The following is a 19,478-nucleotide window of genomic DNA, read 5'->3' as shown; positions in this document are numbered from 1 at the left end:
GGGAGATTAGTCTTATCAAATCATATCAGACTGAAAAACTTGCATATAACAAGTATCAGTTCAACTAAAATGGGGTATTTTTCTCCTAAAATTGGGTACTTCTACTTTAAGTCAGGCTAGTCCCCCACAATGTTTGAAAAAGTGCCATATATGGAATATTTATGCTCAAAATTCAAGGCAGATTGTGATTAGCTTTGAAATAAAGGGACCTTTTAGGTTTGGCATTACCAAGTATGAAATACAAGAGGATCTCTCTAACTAAGGCAACACTTACTAAATTTCAAGAGTCACCAAAGAGATTATATGAAGGTTCTCACTTATTGACACTTGTAACTTCAATGTCAAGATTTTCCAAAATCGGAGTCTAAAGATTGGCTCCTAAATTCATATTTAGGCAATGAAATAAGTGATCTGTTTTTTCAGAAGTGCTAACTCTCCAGCAGCTTCCTGTGACCATAGTTTGAGTTCTTGATTGCTCAGCACTTTGGAAAATCACACCACTAAGGGTATGTCTTCACTATAGAGCTTTGTTGGAAAAACAGCTGTTTTACCAACAAAACTTGAGGAACGTCCACAATGCAATAGTGTTCTTCCGAAAGTAAAAAAAAAGAACAGAGGGCTTTTTCTGACATTGAGGACGAAGCCTATTACCACGCGCTCCACCAGATCCTGGGGGGTGGGGAAACATCTTCCCCACCCATCCTTGTGGACTCCGGCCTGGAGACACCTGTCATCGCCTGGCCGGAGGTCTCGGTGGAGGAGGAGCAGGAGGACCAGGGCCAGCGCTAGGCAGAGGCAGAAGAGGAGATGGAGACCGTCACTATGTCCCTCGAGCTGGTGCTTGTGAGCCAGGATATCTCCCAGACCTCAGATGCCTGGGAGGGATCTTCAGGTGAGTGGTCTCACTTTATCACAAACACAGGGCGGGGGGAGAGTGTCACTTGGGCTGTTTGGGCTGGACATCGTGCTCTAGTCCGCGCATGTGGAACTTCGTGCAGCATTAGTGTGCGGCATGCGGACGCAGCAGGCATCCCTGGACATGGGTGGGATCCTGCTGCCAGGCTCAGGGGAGGCCACACACATTCGGCCACGGGAGGGCAGGGCGCCACGGCTGGACGCAGGCTAGCCACAAGGGTGCAGGCACGACCCCAGACACACCAAGGAGAGCCGCACACAGCACACGGGCATGGCTGCACATGCGAGGAAGCACCCACTCCCACGGGCAATGCTGCAAGCTGCAGGTGTGTGTGCTGACCCCAGGGAGGGCCAGGCTGCTCCTGGCTCCTCTGCTGCCCCTGAGGGGATCCCATTGTGGCTGGACACTTCCCTTGCCTGCTTGTCCATGGGCCGGGGGGAGGTGGGCAGCACAGTCCCCTGGGCACCTCGGGGCCCCTGTGAGGCATGGCCCGCTGTGCAGGCCACACATGGCCTTGCTCCTGGAACAGTCCCCTCCTCTGTGCCGAGGACTGTTGGTTGCTGCTCACAGAGGAGGGCACGGCCTCAGGGACAGTGTCTGCAGGGATGACTGACTGCCTCTCCCTCATTGTGTTCTCAGCCAGCCACCAAAGCCCAGGGAACCCGAACACACACCAGGAAGACCTCATGCGGCAGCATATCAGCATCCCGCGCGACATGTAGCAGACCCTGGCGCAGAAGATCCACAATGACGCTAAGTGGCAGAACCGCGCATGGGATCAGCTCATGCAGCGGTGTGACAACATGTGTGCCATCATGTTGCGCATGATGGCACACCCGCCTGATGCTGCTGCTCCTGGCTTCCACCTTCCTGCCTCACTTGCTATGCCCATTCCCCCTCGGCCTTCCCCCCATGTGATGCCTCTGCTCCCTCTCCAGGTGATGTCTATGCCCCCTCCCCAAATGTTACCCCTACCCCTTCCCCTGCCATCCCTGCCCCCACTCCAGCCCCCCCCTCCTACTCAATCCTCTGTCATCCCCGACCCACCCAACCCCAACTCTGACGAGGTCCCCGCACCTGAGGTTGGACATCTAGCTACCCTCCACTCCCCTCCTAGCCTTGAACCCCCTCCCCCTCCAGGTTATGAGTCCCCCTCCCCCTGCCCACCTTTTCTTAATGTTAGATAAGTACAGATTTCGTTTTTTTCAAAACCAAACAGGTGTGTTTATTGAGAGGCCAGGGAAAGGGCGAAGGGAAGCTTCACTTCTGGCTACCATGTTGTAGGCTTTGGATTTCTGTTGCTGCTCAGATCTTCTTGAAACATGCTGTATTCGCATTTGAATAATAACCACCTGTAAAAACATGCCATGAAACCACACCTGAAAAATTCACCATGACTTGAATGTACTATGGGACATTTGGTCAAGATGCCAAACATTCATTGTGAAAAAAATTTCAAACAGAAGATTTGTCTCACTTCTTATTATAAACAAATGAACAATAAGGCTAAAAACCCTAAAATTTTAAGTCTCCATATGTTGGTTCATTTAGAGCAGATGGTCTCTAAGGGTACGTCTAGACTACATGCTTCTGTTGCCAGAGGCATGTAGATTAGGCTACCAGACATAGGAAAATGAAGCGGCGATTTAAATAATCGCCGCTTCATTTAAATTTACATGGCTGCCACGCTGAGCCGACAAACAGCTGATCAGCTGTTTGTCGGCTCAGCGCGATAGTCTGGACGCGCGGGTGTCGACATCAAAGGTATTTGTCGACTACCCAGGTAAACCTCATCCCAGGAGGCATACCTGGGTGGTCGACAAATACCTTTGATGTCGACACCTGTGCGTCCAGACTATCGCACTGAGCCGACAAACAGCTGATCAGCTGTTTGTCGGTTCAGCGCGGCAGCCATGTAAATTGAAATGAAGCGGCGATTATTTAAATCGCTGCTTCATTTTCCTATGTCTGGTAGCCTAATCTACATGCCTCTGGTGACAGAGGCATGTAGTCTACACGTACCCTAATATTGCATTTTGGTGGGGCTAATATGATTATCTAAAATAATTTGGATCTTATTCCTTTTCCCCCCTTCCTAGCCTTAGGAACTTTCAGATTTACTCAGTCAATCATCAGACACCCCCTTTGGGAAATCCATTAGAGTTTTTTGCTGTAAGTACAAAAAGCTCTTGCTAAACTTGTATGTTTTGAAAGGGTGTTTAAGATGGCGAGGACTCAAAGTTCAAAGAACTATTCCAAGAAAAGGTCAACAAACTATTTTAACATGGGCAAAGCAATGTATTTTTGCATAACTTTGTTATCAACAGGGGCTGAACTGTTTTGGATGAAATTTTCCAGATACAGTAAAACCTGTGTTATCCGGCACGCTCGAGGATTAGGGCGTTCCGGTTATCTAAAAATTCCAGTTATCTGAGGATCCCCATCAAGCTAGGAAAAACCAATGGACAATAATAATAAAACTCAAGTTTTTAATATTGGTAGTTTTGTAGTGTGAGGCAGTTGATCTCACATTTCTATTTTGAGTTAAAGATGATTAGTACTCCTTAAATACAATTTTTTTAAGCCAATCATGGTAAACCAAGCCAGGCCTGTGCGCCTGAAAATGTGACAGTATTGTGGCCGGGGGCAACGCTGGTTAACAAAGTTTTCTGGTTAACAGAGTGCCGGATAACAAAGGTTTAACTGTACTTTGAATCTGAGGTAGAGATATGGATTATAAAAGTTCAGCCCAAGCAATTCAAGTTTGGTGGCAAATATATAAACAGCTGAAAAAACAGGCCATATAATGAAAAACATTTCTATCCTTGACTATGCCACAGTTTTTCTATAGGATGTTGGCTAAAATGCTCAATGGGGCCAAATTAAGACAAACTTGATTCTAACATGATCGAGCATTTGAATGGTTGATTAAATTTAATTTTAAATCTTTTTAAATGTAACATGTTCTTTTATGTAACCTAAATACTATTTTGCTATATTTCATACTACTATACATACCAGCTTGGACCTCTGTAAATCATACTTCTCTCTCCTTGATGTTTACAGCTTCCATATACTGAGATTTTCATATCTCTTCTCTAGTCGTCATTTGGTTAAACAACATAGAGTTAGCTTACTCCTTCCCCAGACATGAATTAGGGCTTCTGATTGGCAGTATGTTAGCACACAGAGACTGTTATGTAGTGGCATTACAGAATGGAATAAGGATGGCAAAATAACATAAATTCCAATCTTTGAAGAAGATAATACTTTAGTTTTTTAATTGTGTTGCCTTTACCTTCTAACAGTATATTGACACTAAGATAAAACATGGCCGACAGAAATTTAAGATGGTGCAATGCTTCATTTTACTTGTCTGCTAGTGGACAATATTACTTGCTGAAACAGGGCAAATACAGATCATGAAACTCTTAAAATTGTTGTGAAGCTTTTATGTGCAAATTCTTAGGTTTCCTGAGTTTTGGTTAGTGCACCCGAGGGGGGGAAGGGAAGGGAGCAGAGGTGATGTTCAGGATTCAGTGTATAATACAGCAGCCTCACAATTGTGCTAATTTATGCAGGCAGGACTGGCTTCTTTTAGCAGTTCTGCCTGCTAAGGATAGGCCAGAACGCACTATGAATTTCTGCAATTGGCATTCCTCCTCTTGACACTCGTCACTGCCAGCACATCTGCTGTGTCAGTGCAGAGAGGGCACATCTACACTACTGCGTTATTTTGAAATAACAAGGTGAGCATCCACACAGCAAGCCCGTTATTTTGAAAATATTATTTCAAAATAACAGGCTTCTTATTCCGGAATAATAAACCCTCATTTCACGAGAAATAACACCAATTTCAAAATTGCTATTTTGAAAGAGCTGAAGTGTGGACACTCCACTGTTGCTATTTTGAAATAGCTCCTCCTCAGTGCCATTCAAAGTAATTACTCCCGAATGCTTGCTGCGGCTCTAAATTGAGGTAGCGCGTTCACATTAGGGGAGCCTGCCTCGGACTAATTTCAAGGCTTCACTGTAGTGTGGACACGCTATTTTGAAATAGTTATTTTGGGAATTATTATTCTGAAATAACTTATTTTGAAATACCTTTGTAGTGTGGACATACTTGAAGTGGGCAACTTCCCCCTCCTCCCATTGCGCAGAATCCTCAGCTGCCAGAAGCAGCACAGAGAGGATTTACCAAGGCAGGACTGAGCCCAAGTTAAAAGTGGGTGGGTTCTTTTTAGTAAATATTAATTCTAGTCTACTTTCCATTATCACTAATGAGCTCTTATAAACTTTTCCCTACTGACTGTGTCCTTTTCCATTTGACAAAAATAGAATCCCCTGCACTCCCGTGTTTCTAATGTAGCTGAAATTAATGTGATTCTTTTAAATTACTTCTTTTTAGCATGGGAATGATCAAAGATGTTAGCAGTGCTTTGGGAATACCATATCATTTGACAGTTAACAGCTTGGCAGCAGGAGCAGCTCATTTTGGCTTTTGTTGGTTATTTTAAAAACGAAAACAATTGCAGCAGCAAAGTAGAGTATTTAAAATAAAAAACAAAACTAAATTGAATGTGGAGTATTGTTTAAACTAATCATAATATTACAAATCACAGTCTCCGCCAAGTCTACTGTGTCTTCAAATATTTCTTTTGATCTCCAGTGGATTTCCTGTGAAGGGGGCAGAGGCCTGGCCTCAGGCAGAAGAGGCAAGGCAGGGGCCTGGATTCCCCCAATACCGCCAGGTGCATGCTGCCAGGGATTCTGGGGTTAGTTTAAAAACAGTGTTTCTCAACCTTTTTTTTTATAAAGTACCCCTTTTTCAAAAACAAACTTAGAAGTACCCCTTTTTAAAAAAATTAGAAGTATCCCCAGTACCTAGTTTTCAGACACACCATTTTTTTCTACCATTGCAACACATTTGTTTAAACAACTTAATCGTAGCCGGGCGGGCGATGAAATTTTAGGGTGTAAAAAGTACAAAAATAATAAAGCGTTATAAAAATTAATACAAAAATTCAGTTTTCTCCAAATTTCAGCTGTGTTGAGGTACCTCCCCAGACTTCTCTCGAGTACCTTAAGGGTACTTGTACCATTGGTTGAGAAACACTGGTTTAAAAGGCCCAGGGTTCTGGTTGCTGCCTCTGCCAAGGTAGCAGCTGCAGTGGTAGGGAGCCCCAGGCCCTTTTAAATCATAGGGGCTACATCTAGACAACAGCCCTTTGTCAGGATACCGGAAGTATCCTGAAATAGCTATTCCACGTCTTTAAATGTGCCCATTATTTTGAAATATATCTCAAAATAATGGGAGCGCTATTCTGGCATCCCTGCAGCCCTCATAGGTTAAGGGACTTGTAGGAATAGTGCTTTATTTAATTTTAAAATAAAGTTTAAAGTTTATTTCGAAATTACCTTAAAATAAGCTACACAATTTGCATAGCTTATTTCGAGGTAAGGGTGCAACGTAGATGCACCTGGGGCAGCTGACCCCTCCCCCTGCCTTGCCCATCAGCGGCCCTGACCATACAATATGTTATGACTATATCCCATATAACCTCCACACTAGCAGGACAAAAGTGTCATTACAGTGAGAGGTATATTTGAGTATAAGACTTCATATTCTATAAAGTTTTTGGAAGGAGAAAGAAATCTGCTGATATATAAACAGATCAAAAATTATTTATAGGTTGAACTATATACGTTAGAGGTAGAAATAAAATTATTAGGTAAACTTATCTTCCTTACTAATACAAAATGATTCCTTTCATTATTCTTTTCATCGCTACCTTTAAATGAATCAAGTGATGAGTTCTAGAACTATGGAGAGGCTATTTCACAATCTAATAGTTTTCACTCTTAAGAATACTGTCCTGATATTCAGCCTAAATTAACCATGAAGACTAACAAGGTAATGCACCTAAAAGCAACATGTTACTGAAACTGGACATATATGAATAAATGGACCCAGAACTATCCATAAAGTATTAAACAATAGGGTATTTAACTAATTTAAGATTTTGTGCTTCTTGATCAATCTATTCCAACATGACACAGTAACAGCAAAAAATGTTAAACCACTGTTTAGATAAATCCATTATTCCTCAAGTTAAAAATATTAGAATTTCAATTTGTTTGATTTGCTATTAATGTGACTGACCCAGGCTTGGATAATTTTTTTAAAAACTACTCTCTGTATGCTAAACCTGATTGAAAATGGCAATAGTGCATTTGCTATTGGTTCAGTGGTTACTGGTACTATTACTCTATTTTGGGGACAACAATAAACTCCCACTCTCAAATCTGAAGTAGAATTACAATGCAGGTCATTGTACTGTCCCTGTTGGAAAACATATGGTACGAGAAAAGAACTTTGTGTTTCTGAGTCATTTCTCCTGTCTTAAATAGAGCTTATCTATCTTGGTAAACTAAAGATGGAAAATACAGTACAATTAAACACTTTGTGTGGACAACTAATTAGCTAATTTGCATTTTATGTCAGTAAATAGTCCTCTTTTATGGAAATAGAATAAGAAAGGAAAAGGGAAGGGAACTGAAGGAATACTGTGAAACTGCTATCATTTCAATTCATAGACCAGGTAAATTATATTGAAATCAGTGTTTTGACTGAAATGCCTTTAATATTTCCAGCATCTCTCAAGATAAAGCAGTTTATTGGGCAGCATGTAGGTGTTTGAAGACATTATTCATTCCCCAATACTATGCTTTTATATAAAAAAATTAAATGTTTAATTCACAACTGTTAATAAATAACTGCATTATGCAAGTTATTTGCTACAGGTCAGATTCTGCCACCCATTATTCTCTCTGAGTAGTGCCTTGCTGTTAAGTACTCCTGCTGAAGCTGATGGGAGTGACTAGCGCAGGAATAAGGTACTAGTCAATGTATGAATAAGGGCTGCAGAAAACAACATTTAATAATTAACAGAGCAGAGTCAATCAGGGTATGTCTAGACTGTGTTGCTATTTTGGGATACCGGAAGTATCCCGGAATAGCAACGGCGCATCTTTAAAAGCGACCGCTATTTCCAGAAATAGTGGGCGCGCTATTCTGGCGTCCCTATAACCCTTGTTCCACAAAGGTTAAGGGATTTGTCAGAATAGTGCCTTATTTTGAAATTTGGCGCTGTGCAAAGAGCGCCAAATTTCAAAATAAACTCCTTCGATTTAGCCTCAGAATAAGCTACAGAATTTGTGTAATGCAAATGGCTTGTCAGAATGTAAATTTAATTCTTAATGAAAGCCCTGTGGATTGAATTATTCATTCCTGTTAAAGACCATTTGAAATGACATATTTTGGTGTAAAGGATTAAATTCACAATATAAACAAAATGCTAGAAATATAAATGATGAGCCAATTACTGTTTAGTTGTACCAGCAGAACTTTGAGCAATAGTTGTTCAGATGTTGGAGAAACATTGTTCTGTGCAGCAAGTGTTAGATTCTCGGAAAATGAATTCTTGTGTCTAGCTAGAATGAGCATACACATTATGGTGGCCCTCGAGATGGAAGTGTTAAAGAGGAAAGGGGATCTCTGAGGGTCCATCTACACTGCACCATTATTTCGAGATAGCTAGTGTTATTTCGAAATAACAATGTGAGCGTCTACATAGTAATTCTGTTATTTCAAAATAATTTTCAAATAACAGATGGCTTATTCCAACTTCTGTAATAATGAATAAGGAAAAATGCCTGTTCTGAAATAGTTATTTTGAAATAAGCCATGTGTAGATGCTCCACTGCTGCTATTTCGAAATAGTCCCTTATCAGGGCCATTTTAACTTACTCCTCCCCAGTGCCTCCTGGGGTTCTAAATCGAGATAGCACATCTACCTTAGGGAAGCCTGCCTTGGACTAATTTTGAGGCTTCCCTGCAATGTAAATGTGTTATTTCAAATTAAGCTATTTCGGAATAACAATTCTGGAATAGCTTATTTCAAAATAGCTGTGCAGTGTAGACGTACCCTGAGGCTGTGTCTACACTGCAAGGCTTTTTCGAAAAAAGTAGCCTTTTTTTGAAAAAACGTCACCTGCGTCTAGACTACAGCCGTGTCCTTTCGAAATTAAATCGAAAGAACGCGGCTTTTCTTTCGACGGCGGTATTCCTCATTTCACGAGGAATAATGCCTTTTTTCGAAAGTGCTCTTTCAAAAAACGGCACTATGTAATGCTAACTGTGCGTGTTCGAAAGAGAGTATCCAGATTGCATGGGTGCTCTCTTTCGAAAAAGCAGCTTGCTTTTTCGAAAGTACTGATTGTAGTCTAGATGCTCTTTTTCGAAAGAAGCTTTTTGGAAAGTATCTTTCGAAAAAGCCTCTTTCGAAAGAGGCTTGCAGTCTAGACGTAGCCTGAATGTTCTCATCTTACCCAGTGCATCCAAAATTTGGGTCTTAAATGTTTAAAAATACATATAGACAAGAACTAAAATATAAGAAAATATGTGCTTTTGTGGTCAAGGCACTGGACTGGATTTCAAGAGCTCTGAATTCAATTCCTGGCCAAGTCAGGGTATGTCTACACTACAGCACTAATTCGAACTAACTTAATTCAAATTAGTTAATTCGAACTAAGCTAATTCGAATTAGTGCATCTAGACCTAAAAACTAATTTGAATTAGCGTTTTGCTAATTCAAACTCACATGTCCACATTGAGTGGACCCTGAATCGAAGTTAAGGCTGGCCGGAACCAGTGCCAGCAGGGCATCAGGTTAGGACTTAGAGCGTGGAGCTGTTGCCTCAGGCTAGCCGAGGGCTGTGCTTAAAGGGACCTGACCCCCACCCCGGACAGGGTTCCCTGCTTGCTTGTCTACCTCGATGAGGGACAGCAAAGCAGTCCTGTCCTGGAGTGCCCTGAATGCCCACACTCAGCACATCACAGCACTTGGCCATCAGCCTGGCTGCACTTGCCGCAGGCTGCCATCCGGGAGGGTTAATCGGGGGGTTGTCAGGATCCAGGAGGCCCTGCAGGAGAGCTTCCACCCCGAGAAGCCCGCAGAGCCAACTCAGTCCTCCCCATTGGGGGCTCATGCCCCATTCCTCCCTCACCTCCTACCACTTACCCCTCCCTAGCCCCCCTTCCTGATGTAAAAAATAAAGGACACGTGTGTTAAAAAATAGAAATTCTCTCTATTTAACAAAACTGGGGAGGGGGAGTTAACCTCTGGGAAGACTGGGAAAAGGAGGTGGGAGAGGAAGAGAGAGAGTGGAAGAGGGGAGGGGAAAACCTGGGAGGAGGGAGCTAGAAGGGGAAAGCCAGGGGAAGAAGGAGGAGTGGAAGTATAAAACTATGCTATGCCATATCTTCAGTACTGTGTACAGATGTGGTCTCCTCACCTCAAAAAAGATATTTTGGCCTTGGAAAGGGTTCAGAAAAGGGCAACTACAATGATTAAGGGTTTGGAACAGGTCCCATATGAAGAGAGGCTAAAGAGACTGGGACTTTTCAGCTTAGAAAAGAGGAGACGGAGGGGGGATAGGATAGAGGTCTCTAAAAGCAGGAGTGGTGTGGAGAGGGTGCATACAGAAAAGTTCTTCATTAGTTTCCATAAAAGAAGGACTAGAGGACACCAAATGAAATGAATGGACAGCAGGTTTAAAACTAATAAAAGAAAGTTCTTCTTCACACAGGCGCATAGTCAACCTGTGGAACTCCTTGCCACAGGAGGCTGTGAAGGCTAGAACTATAACAGAGTTTAAAGAGAAGTGAGATAAATTCATGGAGGTTGGGTCCATGGAGTGGTATTAGCCAAGGGGTAATAACGGTGTCCCTGGCCTCTGTTTGTGGAAGGCTGGAGAAGGATGGCACGAGACAAATGGCTTGGTCATTGTCTTCGGTCCATCCCCTCTGGGGATCCTGGTGCTGGCCACTGTCGGCAGACAGGCTACTGGGCTAGATGGACCTTTGTTCTGACCCAGTATGGCCATTCTTATGTTCTAAGCTCAGGGCTCAGGGTCGGGGGTCTCACTGGACCAACTTGATTTTCATGCAAACCTGCTCCTGGGTTCGCATGTGGCCTTTAATGGCCAGGCTGGCAGCTATCCTGCCCTAGACAGCCGCATACCTGTGCCTAGTGTGGAGGTCGTGGACGTTGGAGGCCTCCCCTCAAACTTTGATGAGGTCCACAATCTCCACACTAGACCAGGTAGGCGCCCACCTCTTGCGGCCCCGGGTAGGCTCCTGTGAGCTGCCAGCCTGGTCTTGGGAAGAGGCGGAGGGCTGGGTGGCAGCAGGTGGCTGGCTCATGCCGTGCCAGGTGCAGAGTCTGCTGGCTGGGTGCTGGCAGGCTTGCAACTGGCACGGGCACTGTAGCCAGACCATGCCCCTTTAAGGGCTCCGGGGCCGGGAGGGGGGCAGAAAAGTTTCTCTGGTTTGGCCCAGAATGGCCACCAGGGCAAGCTGGGGAGGGCTAGCCTCCCACTTGTTCGAATTAAGTGGCTACACAGCCCTTAATTCAAACTACTTAATTCGAACTACGCGTTAGTCTTCGTAGAATGAGGTTTACCTAGTTCGAATTAAGCGCTCCGCTAGTTCGAATTAAGTTCGAACTAGTGGTTTGCATGTATAGATGATATTAAAGTTAATTCGAACTAATGGCTGTTAGTTCGAATTAACTTTGTAGTGTAGATATACCCTCACAGACTTACTATGTGACATAGGAGAAATCACTTAATTTTTTTGTGCCTTGATTTTTCCATTTATAAAATGGTAACTGTCCTTCTGCCTACTTAGATTGCAAACTCTTTGGAGTATGGTCTGCCTCTTACCAGCTATGCATACAACACGTAGCACAATTAGACCTTCAGGTGCTCTTACAGTAGAAATAATAAGGTATTTTATTAATTCTTAGTGTCCCTAGTCTTCTGTTTTTAAAGAAAACTATCTAACATTTCATATGTGTGAAGAAACTATACTGGAAAAACAAGACAGGAATCGAAACATACTAAATAAAGGTCTGAGCTACTATATTTCTAACCTGGCTTTTCTAAATTTGCAAAACATTTTGGATCAAAAAGATATCTGTAGTTTCCTACTCTTGCTCTGACCTCTACTGTGGCTTAATTCTGATTGATCTTGACAAGCATCTATTCTTTTCCAAGCAAAATTAGAACAAAATCTTATAACTATTCTATCTCATCCCCTCCTAGCAACCTATGAGAAACTTTTGTTTGCAACACTTATATTTTAGATGGTACAAGCGGACTTAATAAGAACATAAGGACTGCCAACACTGAGTGAGACCGAGGTCCATCTAGCCCTTTATCCTGTCTTCCAACTATGGCCAATGCCAGGTACAGCCAAGGGAATGAACAGAACAAATAATCAAATGATCCATTCAATCATCCGATCCCAACATCTGACAGCCAGAGACTTTGGAACACCCATAGGTGTGCTCCCTAAAGATTTATGGATGCTGGAGGAACTTTATATATTATATGATATAAACCAGTGAGGAGAAAGGTTCCTCTAGACTTTGCATTTTGTGAACCACTCTGCAAATGTACATCCCTCTCTTAAACTCACCAACCATTTCAAAGCTCACAGCTTGATTGTCCAAACAGCTCTTTCCATGGAATACTATGGAGGGCTCTGTTGATTCAACATGATATTTTTTCTGAAAGGGAGGGCAGAGTTGCACAGCACCAAGGGAAGTATGGCTATCCGGGGTATAACAATACCACAGATGAATTGTGATAGGAACAGTTGTTTCCTCACCTTTTTCTTCATTTTTACATTTTTGAAAATTGCATGAACTCTCCAGGTTTTTGCAAACATTGCTCCAAATGCAGTTGTGTAGCCCACTGTAAGAATCCAAGTCCGGACCTAAGATACAATCAAAGACACAGCCTTTTAGTTTTTCACATGTTACTGTTAAGTTTATCAGTTATTCCAAAACTTTTCCCAAATGTTTCCTCAGTTCCTAATTAATCTAACCTCCTTCTCTCTACACCATCATCTCATCCACGCATTGAAACTATGAAGTTCTGAAGACTCTGAAGTTTTCTAATGCCAGTATATCTTGTTTTCGTTCTGACTGAACAAAATAAAATGAATACTGAATTCTTTTCCTGCCTTCACTTTTTTCTTTGCAATTTCCCTCTCTTTTCTACTCTAACTTTTCAGATTATGAAAAGGAGATATAAAAGTGTGACTCTACCGAGCTGTAATTCTGCTTCAGAGATAAACAAACAAGAGTGCTATCAGGATCTGCATCATAGGTAGAGCTATAGCAGCAGTCAATAGCTCAGCAAGGGTACGTCTACACTACAGCGCTAATTCAAACTAACTTAGTTCGAATTAGTTAATTCGAACTAAGCTAATTCGAACTAATGCGTCTAGAACTAAAAACTAGTTCGAATTAGCGTTTTGCTAATTCGAACTAGCATGTCCACATTCAGTGGACCCTGAACCGGGCTTAAGGATGGCCGGAAGCAGTGCCGGCAGGGCATCAGAGGAGGACTTAGAGCGTGGAGATGCTATCTCAGGCTAGCCGAGGGCTGCGCTTAAAGGGTCCCGACCCCCACCCCGGACAGACAGTTCTCAGGGGTGTCCCGCTTGCAAACCAGTCATGGCTTGGAATGCCCGAAGTACCCACACTGGGCACATCACAGCACTCGGCCATCAGCCTGGCTGCACTTGCCGCAGGCTACCATCTGGGGAGAGGGGACAATTGGGGGGCTGCAGGAGAGCTTCCACCCCCAGAAACCCACAGAGCCAGCCCAGTCCTCCCCATCGGGGGCTCGTACCCCATTCCTCCCTCACCTCCTTCCACTTACCCTTCCCTAGCCCCTTTTCTTGATGTACAAAATAAAGGACAATTGTGTTCAAAAATGGAATCTGTCTTTATTGAACAAAACTGGGGGAGACTGGGAAAAGGAGGTGGGAGAGGGGAAGAGAGAGGCTGGGAGAGGGGAGGGCAACTACAATGATCAGGGGTTGGGAACAGGTCCTATATGAAGCGAGGCTAAAGAGACTGGGACTTTTCAGCTTAGAAAAGAGGAGACGGAGGGGGGATAGGATAGAGGTCTCTAAAAGCAGGAGTGGGGTGGAGAGGGTGCATACAGAAAAGTTCTTCATTAGTTCCATAAAGAAGGACTAGAGGACACCAAAGGAAAGGAATGGGTAGCAGGCTTCAAACTAGTAACAGAAAGTTGTTCTTCACAAAGCAAAGAGTCAACCTGTGGAACTCCTTGCTGCAGGAGGCTGTGAAGGCTACAACTAGAACAGAGTTTAAAGGGACGTGAGATCAAGTTATGGAGGTTGGGTCCATGGAGTGCTATTAGCCAGGGGGTAGGAGTGGTGTCCCTGCCCAAGGTTTGTGGTAGGCTGGAGAGGGATGGCACGAGACAAATGGCTTGGTCACTGTCTTCGGTCCATCCCCTCCAGGGTCCCTAGGGTTGGCCACTGTCGGCAGACAGGCTACTGGGCTAGATGGACCTTTGGTCTGACCCAGTACGGCCATTGTAAGCTCAGGGCTCAGGGTCGGGGGTCTCAGTGGACCCCCTTGATTTTCATGCACACCTGCTCCTGGGTGGCCAGGCTGGCAGCTCTCCTGCCCTAGCCGGCCACTTTTCTGTGCCTAGTGCGGAGATCGTGGACGAGGTCCACGATGTCCACACTAGCCCAGGCGGGTGCCCGCCTCTTGTGGTCCCGGGCAAGCTCCCGGGAGTCGCCAGCCTGGTCCCGGGAAGAGGGGGAGGGCTGGGGGGCATCGGGTGGCTGGCTCGATCCGTGCCAGGTGCAGGGTCTGCTGGCTGGGTGCTGGCAGGCTTGCACCTGGCACGGGCACCGTAGCCAGCCCGTGCCCCTTTAAGGGCTCCGGGGCTGGGAGGGGGGCAGACGAGTTTCCCTGGTGTTGGCCAGAGTGGCCACCAGGGAAACCTGGGGAGGGCTAGCCTCCCACTAGTTCGAATTAAGGGTCTACACAGCCCTTAATTCGAACTAGTAAATTCGAACTAGGCTTAATCCTCGTGGAATGAGGATTACCTAGTTCGAACTAAGCGCTCCGTTAGTTTGAATTAAGTTCGAACTAACGGAGTGCTAGTGTAGCGCCTATGAAAGTTAGTTCGAACTAACATCCGTTAGTTCGAACTAACTTTGTAGTGTAGACATACCCCAAGTTACTACATTTGATTGATAGCATGGAACTAGATGGTAAAGGACTTTAATGACAAGGAAGTTGTGTTTGATGCAGTGAAGGATGGACACAGGGGAAGAGGAAATATGGTTGGGCAACAGTGAGAAAGATGATCCTAACAGCAACATTCTGCATGGATATAAGGGGCTAATGGGGATAGAATCAACATTAGATATGAGGAGATTACAGTAGCCAGGATGTGAGATAGGTTGAACAAGAGCTTGGATAGTCTGGAAAAACAGAAAAGATCAGATTGTAAAAAATACCATGTAGATAGAAGTTGTGACATAGCCATGACCTGAATGCGGACATCCTAGAAAGAGAGGACCAAGACTGTGGCCTTGAGAGATTGAGAAGATGGTGGTCTTATACACTATAATGGAAAAACAGAGGAAAGAGGAAGCCAGAAAACCCCTCTCCCTTCATATATGCTTCTATTTCACTGTTAATGCTTTTTAGCTATTTTGTTCCTTTGTATCCCTATGTCCACACTACATTGAGGGTAGAAATCTTTGGAGAACAGTATCCAGGATGAAAAAAGACCAAAATGTACAAAGACTGAAGGGTGTATCTATAGATCATGGGTTCCCAAACTGGGGGGCATGAAGAAATTCCGAGGGGGGGGAGGGGCATGCCAGGTGACCCAGCCCCCCCCATCAAGTTTTGCTGCCCTGCTCAGTTCCTTTTTTTTCCCTTAATAACTTGTGCTGCCCCACTCAGTTCCCCCCTTTTTTTTCTTAACGAGTTTTTTTGGGGGGAGAGGGAGTGAGGGTTTTTCAAAAATCAGAAAGGGAGGCGTGATGTTGAAAAGTTTGGGAACCACTGCTATAGATGGTGGTTTTGCTATTAACCTCAGTATAGCAGAGTTAATCCAACTCAACTTGGTTTTGAAAAGCCACCTTACACCACAGTTTTCATGTTACTCATTTGAAATTTCTTTTGTATCCCATGAGTTCTTTTTCCAAAATGTATGTTAATTATATGCAGTTTTCAAATGTGTCATTAATAAATATTCATCCCTTTTTGTGTACACTACAGTGATATTTTGGCATACAGGTAAATTGTATTTTAGTACCTCTAGTAACCTGTTTTTTGTCTTTACTGAAACACCAAGGGTACGTCGAGACTACATGCTTCTGGCGACAGAGGCATGTAGATTAGACTACCCGGCATAGGAAAATGAAGTGGCGATTTAAATAATCTCCGCTTCATTTAAATTTAAATGGCTGCCTTGCTGAGCCAATCAGCTGTTTGTCAGCTCAGCACGGTAGTCTGAGTGCTCCGTGGTCGACATTAAAGGCATTTGTCGACCTCCTAGGTATGTCGACCTCCCAGGTATTTCAAAATGAAACCAGATTTTAAATTAAGAGAAGGACTGGATCAGAGAGCCAAAACTTGTTCTTTTACAGGCCCCTCACCATTCATATGTTCCCAAATGATAATAATGGTGATTGTGTAACTACTCCATAGGTTGAGGGACAAATAGCTGCTAATTTTGAGGGAAGCTGGGATCAAACCCATACTTAGGGACATGTTAGTCTTCTCATACCACAATGAGCATGTACCTAGCTCAAAGGAACATTGCTAAGTTTAATTAATTATTTGTAAAGCACTTTGACATATATTATTCATGTATTATTATTAGTTTTAATATTCTATTTTAATTGTTTCCAATGTGCACATCAGTTTAGAATATAGATGCTACACACTTTTTTGGTATTTCGACTTTCCAAAACATTCTTGGAAATTTCATAGCTGTTTCCTCAACTAGTTTTCCACTAACTTGCATTTTTCCAGCTTGCATCACATTACAATCCATATTTCTGATTTCTTTTGTGTTCAGATACCATGGTGACTGTAAGATTAAAAATAAAAAAGGTAGCCTTTCTGCAGTATATTCCTTATGTGCTGGAATACTTCTTAGTTGATTATTTCTGCACATTTAACTGAAGTTAGTCTTTTACTATTTTCCGTATCATAATTAATAAAGATGCTATGCATAAAACAAAGCCTAATGCCAGCCTATGCAGTACTGCCCCAAACACCTCTTCACAATTCAGTGCACAGTGCTACATATGACTTTCTTTTGTTTACTGGCTTTCAGCCAATTTTCAGTTCATGCATACTGGAATTTTATTGCAGGACATTTGGCCTTTTCTATTCTAGCTAGGACATTAAATTGTGCTGCAGTTGATATTATGGAATGTGGTTTGCCACCTCTAGTAAGTACACAAAAATTGAGTAAAGTACAGTGTATATTGAATGTACGTAATTAATGTGGCATAGAAACGAGAAAATAGCAAGATGGAAGGAGTAACTGAGTTTAGGAATACTGGCCCTAATCCATGAAAGCACTTGATCATATGCTCACCACAAACTCCTGTATAATTGCATCTCTATTCAGCAAAGTAGTTGATCACACACTTTAAGTGCTCTGCTGAATCGGTGCTACTGTTAATGTTCAGTTTTGAATTTCAACATAGCAAATGCAGTATATTTTATCCTCCTGTGACTAGCACATTGCAGGGTAAAAAATGGTATTGTAATATATCCAAAAATTGCCTGAAAACATTCAGAGCTAACAAAACAGTATTTGGCATGATGTCATGCCATATCACAATTAGCCTGCCCCCTAAAAATTACAGCATTATACATTTGCCACATATCTGTAACCAGAATAAACGGAGATATAGGTTTTGGGGAGGTAAAGGAATTCAGCAAATCCATGAAGCACTGTGCTCTCTAAAAACAATAAAATCTGCACTACAGAGAATCACTGCCCATTAGGATTGCCTTAAATAGGAATAATTTGCACTAGGCAATCAAATCACCTGAACTTTGTGAGCAGTTTTAGAAGCCTACAAGGACCATTGCTAATTGGCAAGGACTCATCACCAAGAAGTTCAAAGACTTCTACTGTGTGCTTCTGTATGAGAGGGTATACTGCTTTCCAATCTACCTCAAAAAAGAACTAGGGGTTAGGCTCCGGGCAAATTTGTTTTTAGCCACATCTCTGCATTATAATGCAATGATGTTGCTTTCTTTTTTTTTAAGAAAAATGCTACAGAACTAGGGTTTCTTTTCCTGAAGTTTCAGCACCTTCCATTGCCTATGAATCTTAGCTACAGATAGTCACTGCTGCTCTGGCAGGGTTCTGGTGACTTTTGCAACATGAGTAGAATATACATTCCCTGATTTGCATTCACTAATGGGTTGCACCCCCCGTGCTCGCTATGCTCGCAAACCCTCCTCTTGGCTGGGGAGGATCCAGGGCCAAGGCCATCTGGCTCCAGCTCTTCCTCCCTGCCCCCAGTCACCAGGGAGGGCCTGGCTCTGAGGCCACCCTGGCCGGCCCCCTCACCCACCCTCGGCTCTTTGACACCCACCCCTCCAGCTGCCAAGAGGGGCCGAGCTGAGACCGCCCCGGTCCCCGCTCTTCTCCTGGCCGCCAGGAGGGTCCAGGCCAAAGTCATGCTGTTCTCTCCCCGCCAGCCGCTGGGAAGGAGAGATGAGGGGAGGAAAGGGCCAGGCTATAGGCAGCCCCAGCCCTCTACATGGGTCCTGGGATGAGCCAGGCTGGAAGCGGGTGGGGCTTGTTCCTGTGGACTCTGTCATTCCACTGGAAATTTATTTTACATATATAGAGAGAGAACAAAAAGCAGCTATGCTTAGATGCCTAGATTAGGCTCTGTGGCCAGAGTCACCATCCATTATTTAACTGTACTCATCACTCTTTTCCTCTCCCCATCTCAAACATGATGTTTCCTCACAGGAAGTGAAGACCATAGAAGTGACTTGAAAGCCCTGAAAAATAAGTGTTCGGGGAAGTGGGAAGAGAACTTAGCCTGTATTGTACTTTAACATATCTTGTGTGGACAAAATACAACAAAGCTTGCTCAAAAATGCACACTTGTTAAGACACACATTTTACTATATATTTTATAAATGTGCATCTGTCTGTCCATTAGTCCTTTCTTGAAGAGCTTCTCCTACATGGTAAGAGCTAGGACCACCACATTCAGAATGCAGTATCCTCTTATCATAACTTAGAGCAAGGACAGGGTTTGGTTGTGCCAGGTCCATGGTATGTGCCCAGAATTCGACTGTTTCTCACAAAATGGCAACGGGAGTGGGATGTGAGGGGAGCATGGTCTGGCAGTTAAGGTCAGTTACACTGCAGAATGACCACAGAGGAGTAGCAAGGGGCCAGAGACGGGGACCAGGAAAGCTATAACCCCTTTGGGCCAGCAGGGGTGGAAAAAGGGATAGTTGCCTACTATATATTTTAGAGGGTTTGTCTGTTTGTGTGTCTGTTTATCACACAGCCGGGGGACATGCACCCCTTCCCTGGTTATGCCTGCTGCAGTGGTCATGGACAGGCACTTCTCACTTGGCCCCAAGCT

At 43.6% G+C, this 19,478-nt stretch overlaps 1 protein-coding gene across 1 annotated transcript in view; it reads right to left on the bottom strand.

The window, feature by feature from the left end:
• Positions 1–19,478, bottom strand: part of GABBR2 (gamma-aminobutyric acid type B receptor subunit 2) — an 856,335-nt gene that overhangs the window by 239,006 nt on the left and 597,851 nt on the right. Inside the window, exon 12 of the mRNA XM_075921529.1 lies at positions 12,654–12,761. Coding sequence (XP_075777644.1) covers positions 12,654–12,761 — 108 coding nt within the window. The remainder of the gene's footprint in view (positions 1–12,653; positions 12,762–19,478) is intronic.

The sequence above is a fragment of the Pelodiscus sinensis genome, chromosome 2, assembly GCF_049634645.1.
Source record: "Pelodiscus sinensis isolate JC-2024 chromosome 2, ASM4963464v1, whole genome shotgun sequence".
In the NCBI taxonomy this organism is placed as follows: Eukaryota; Metazoa; Chordata; order Testudines; family Trionychidae; genus Pelodiscus; species Pelodiscus sinensis.
The sequence above is the reverse complement of the archived record's forward strand: the minus strand, read 5'-3'. Positions and strand labels throughout refer to the sequence as shown.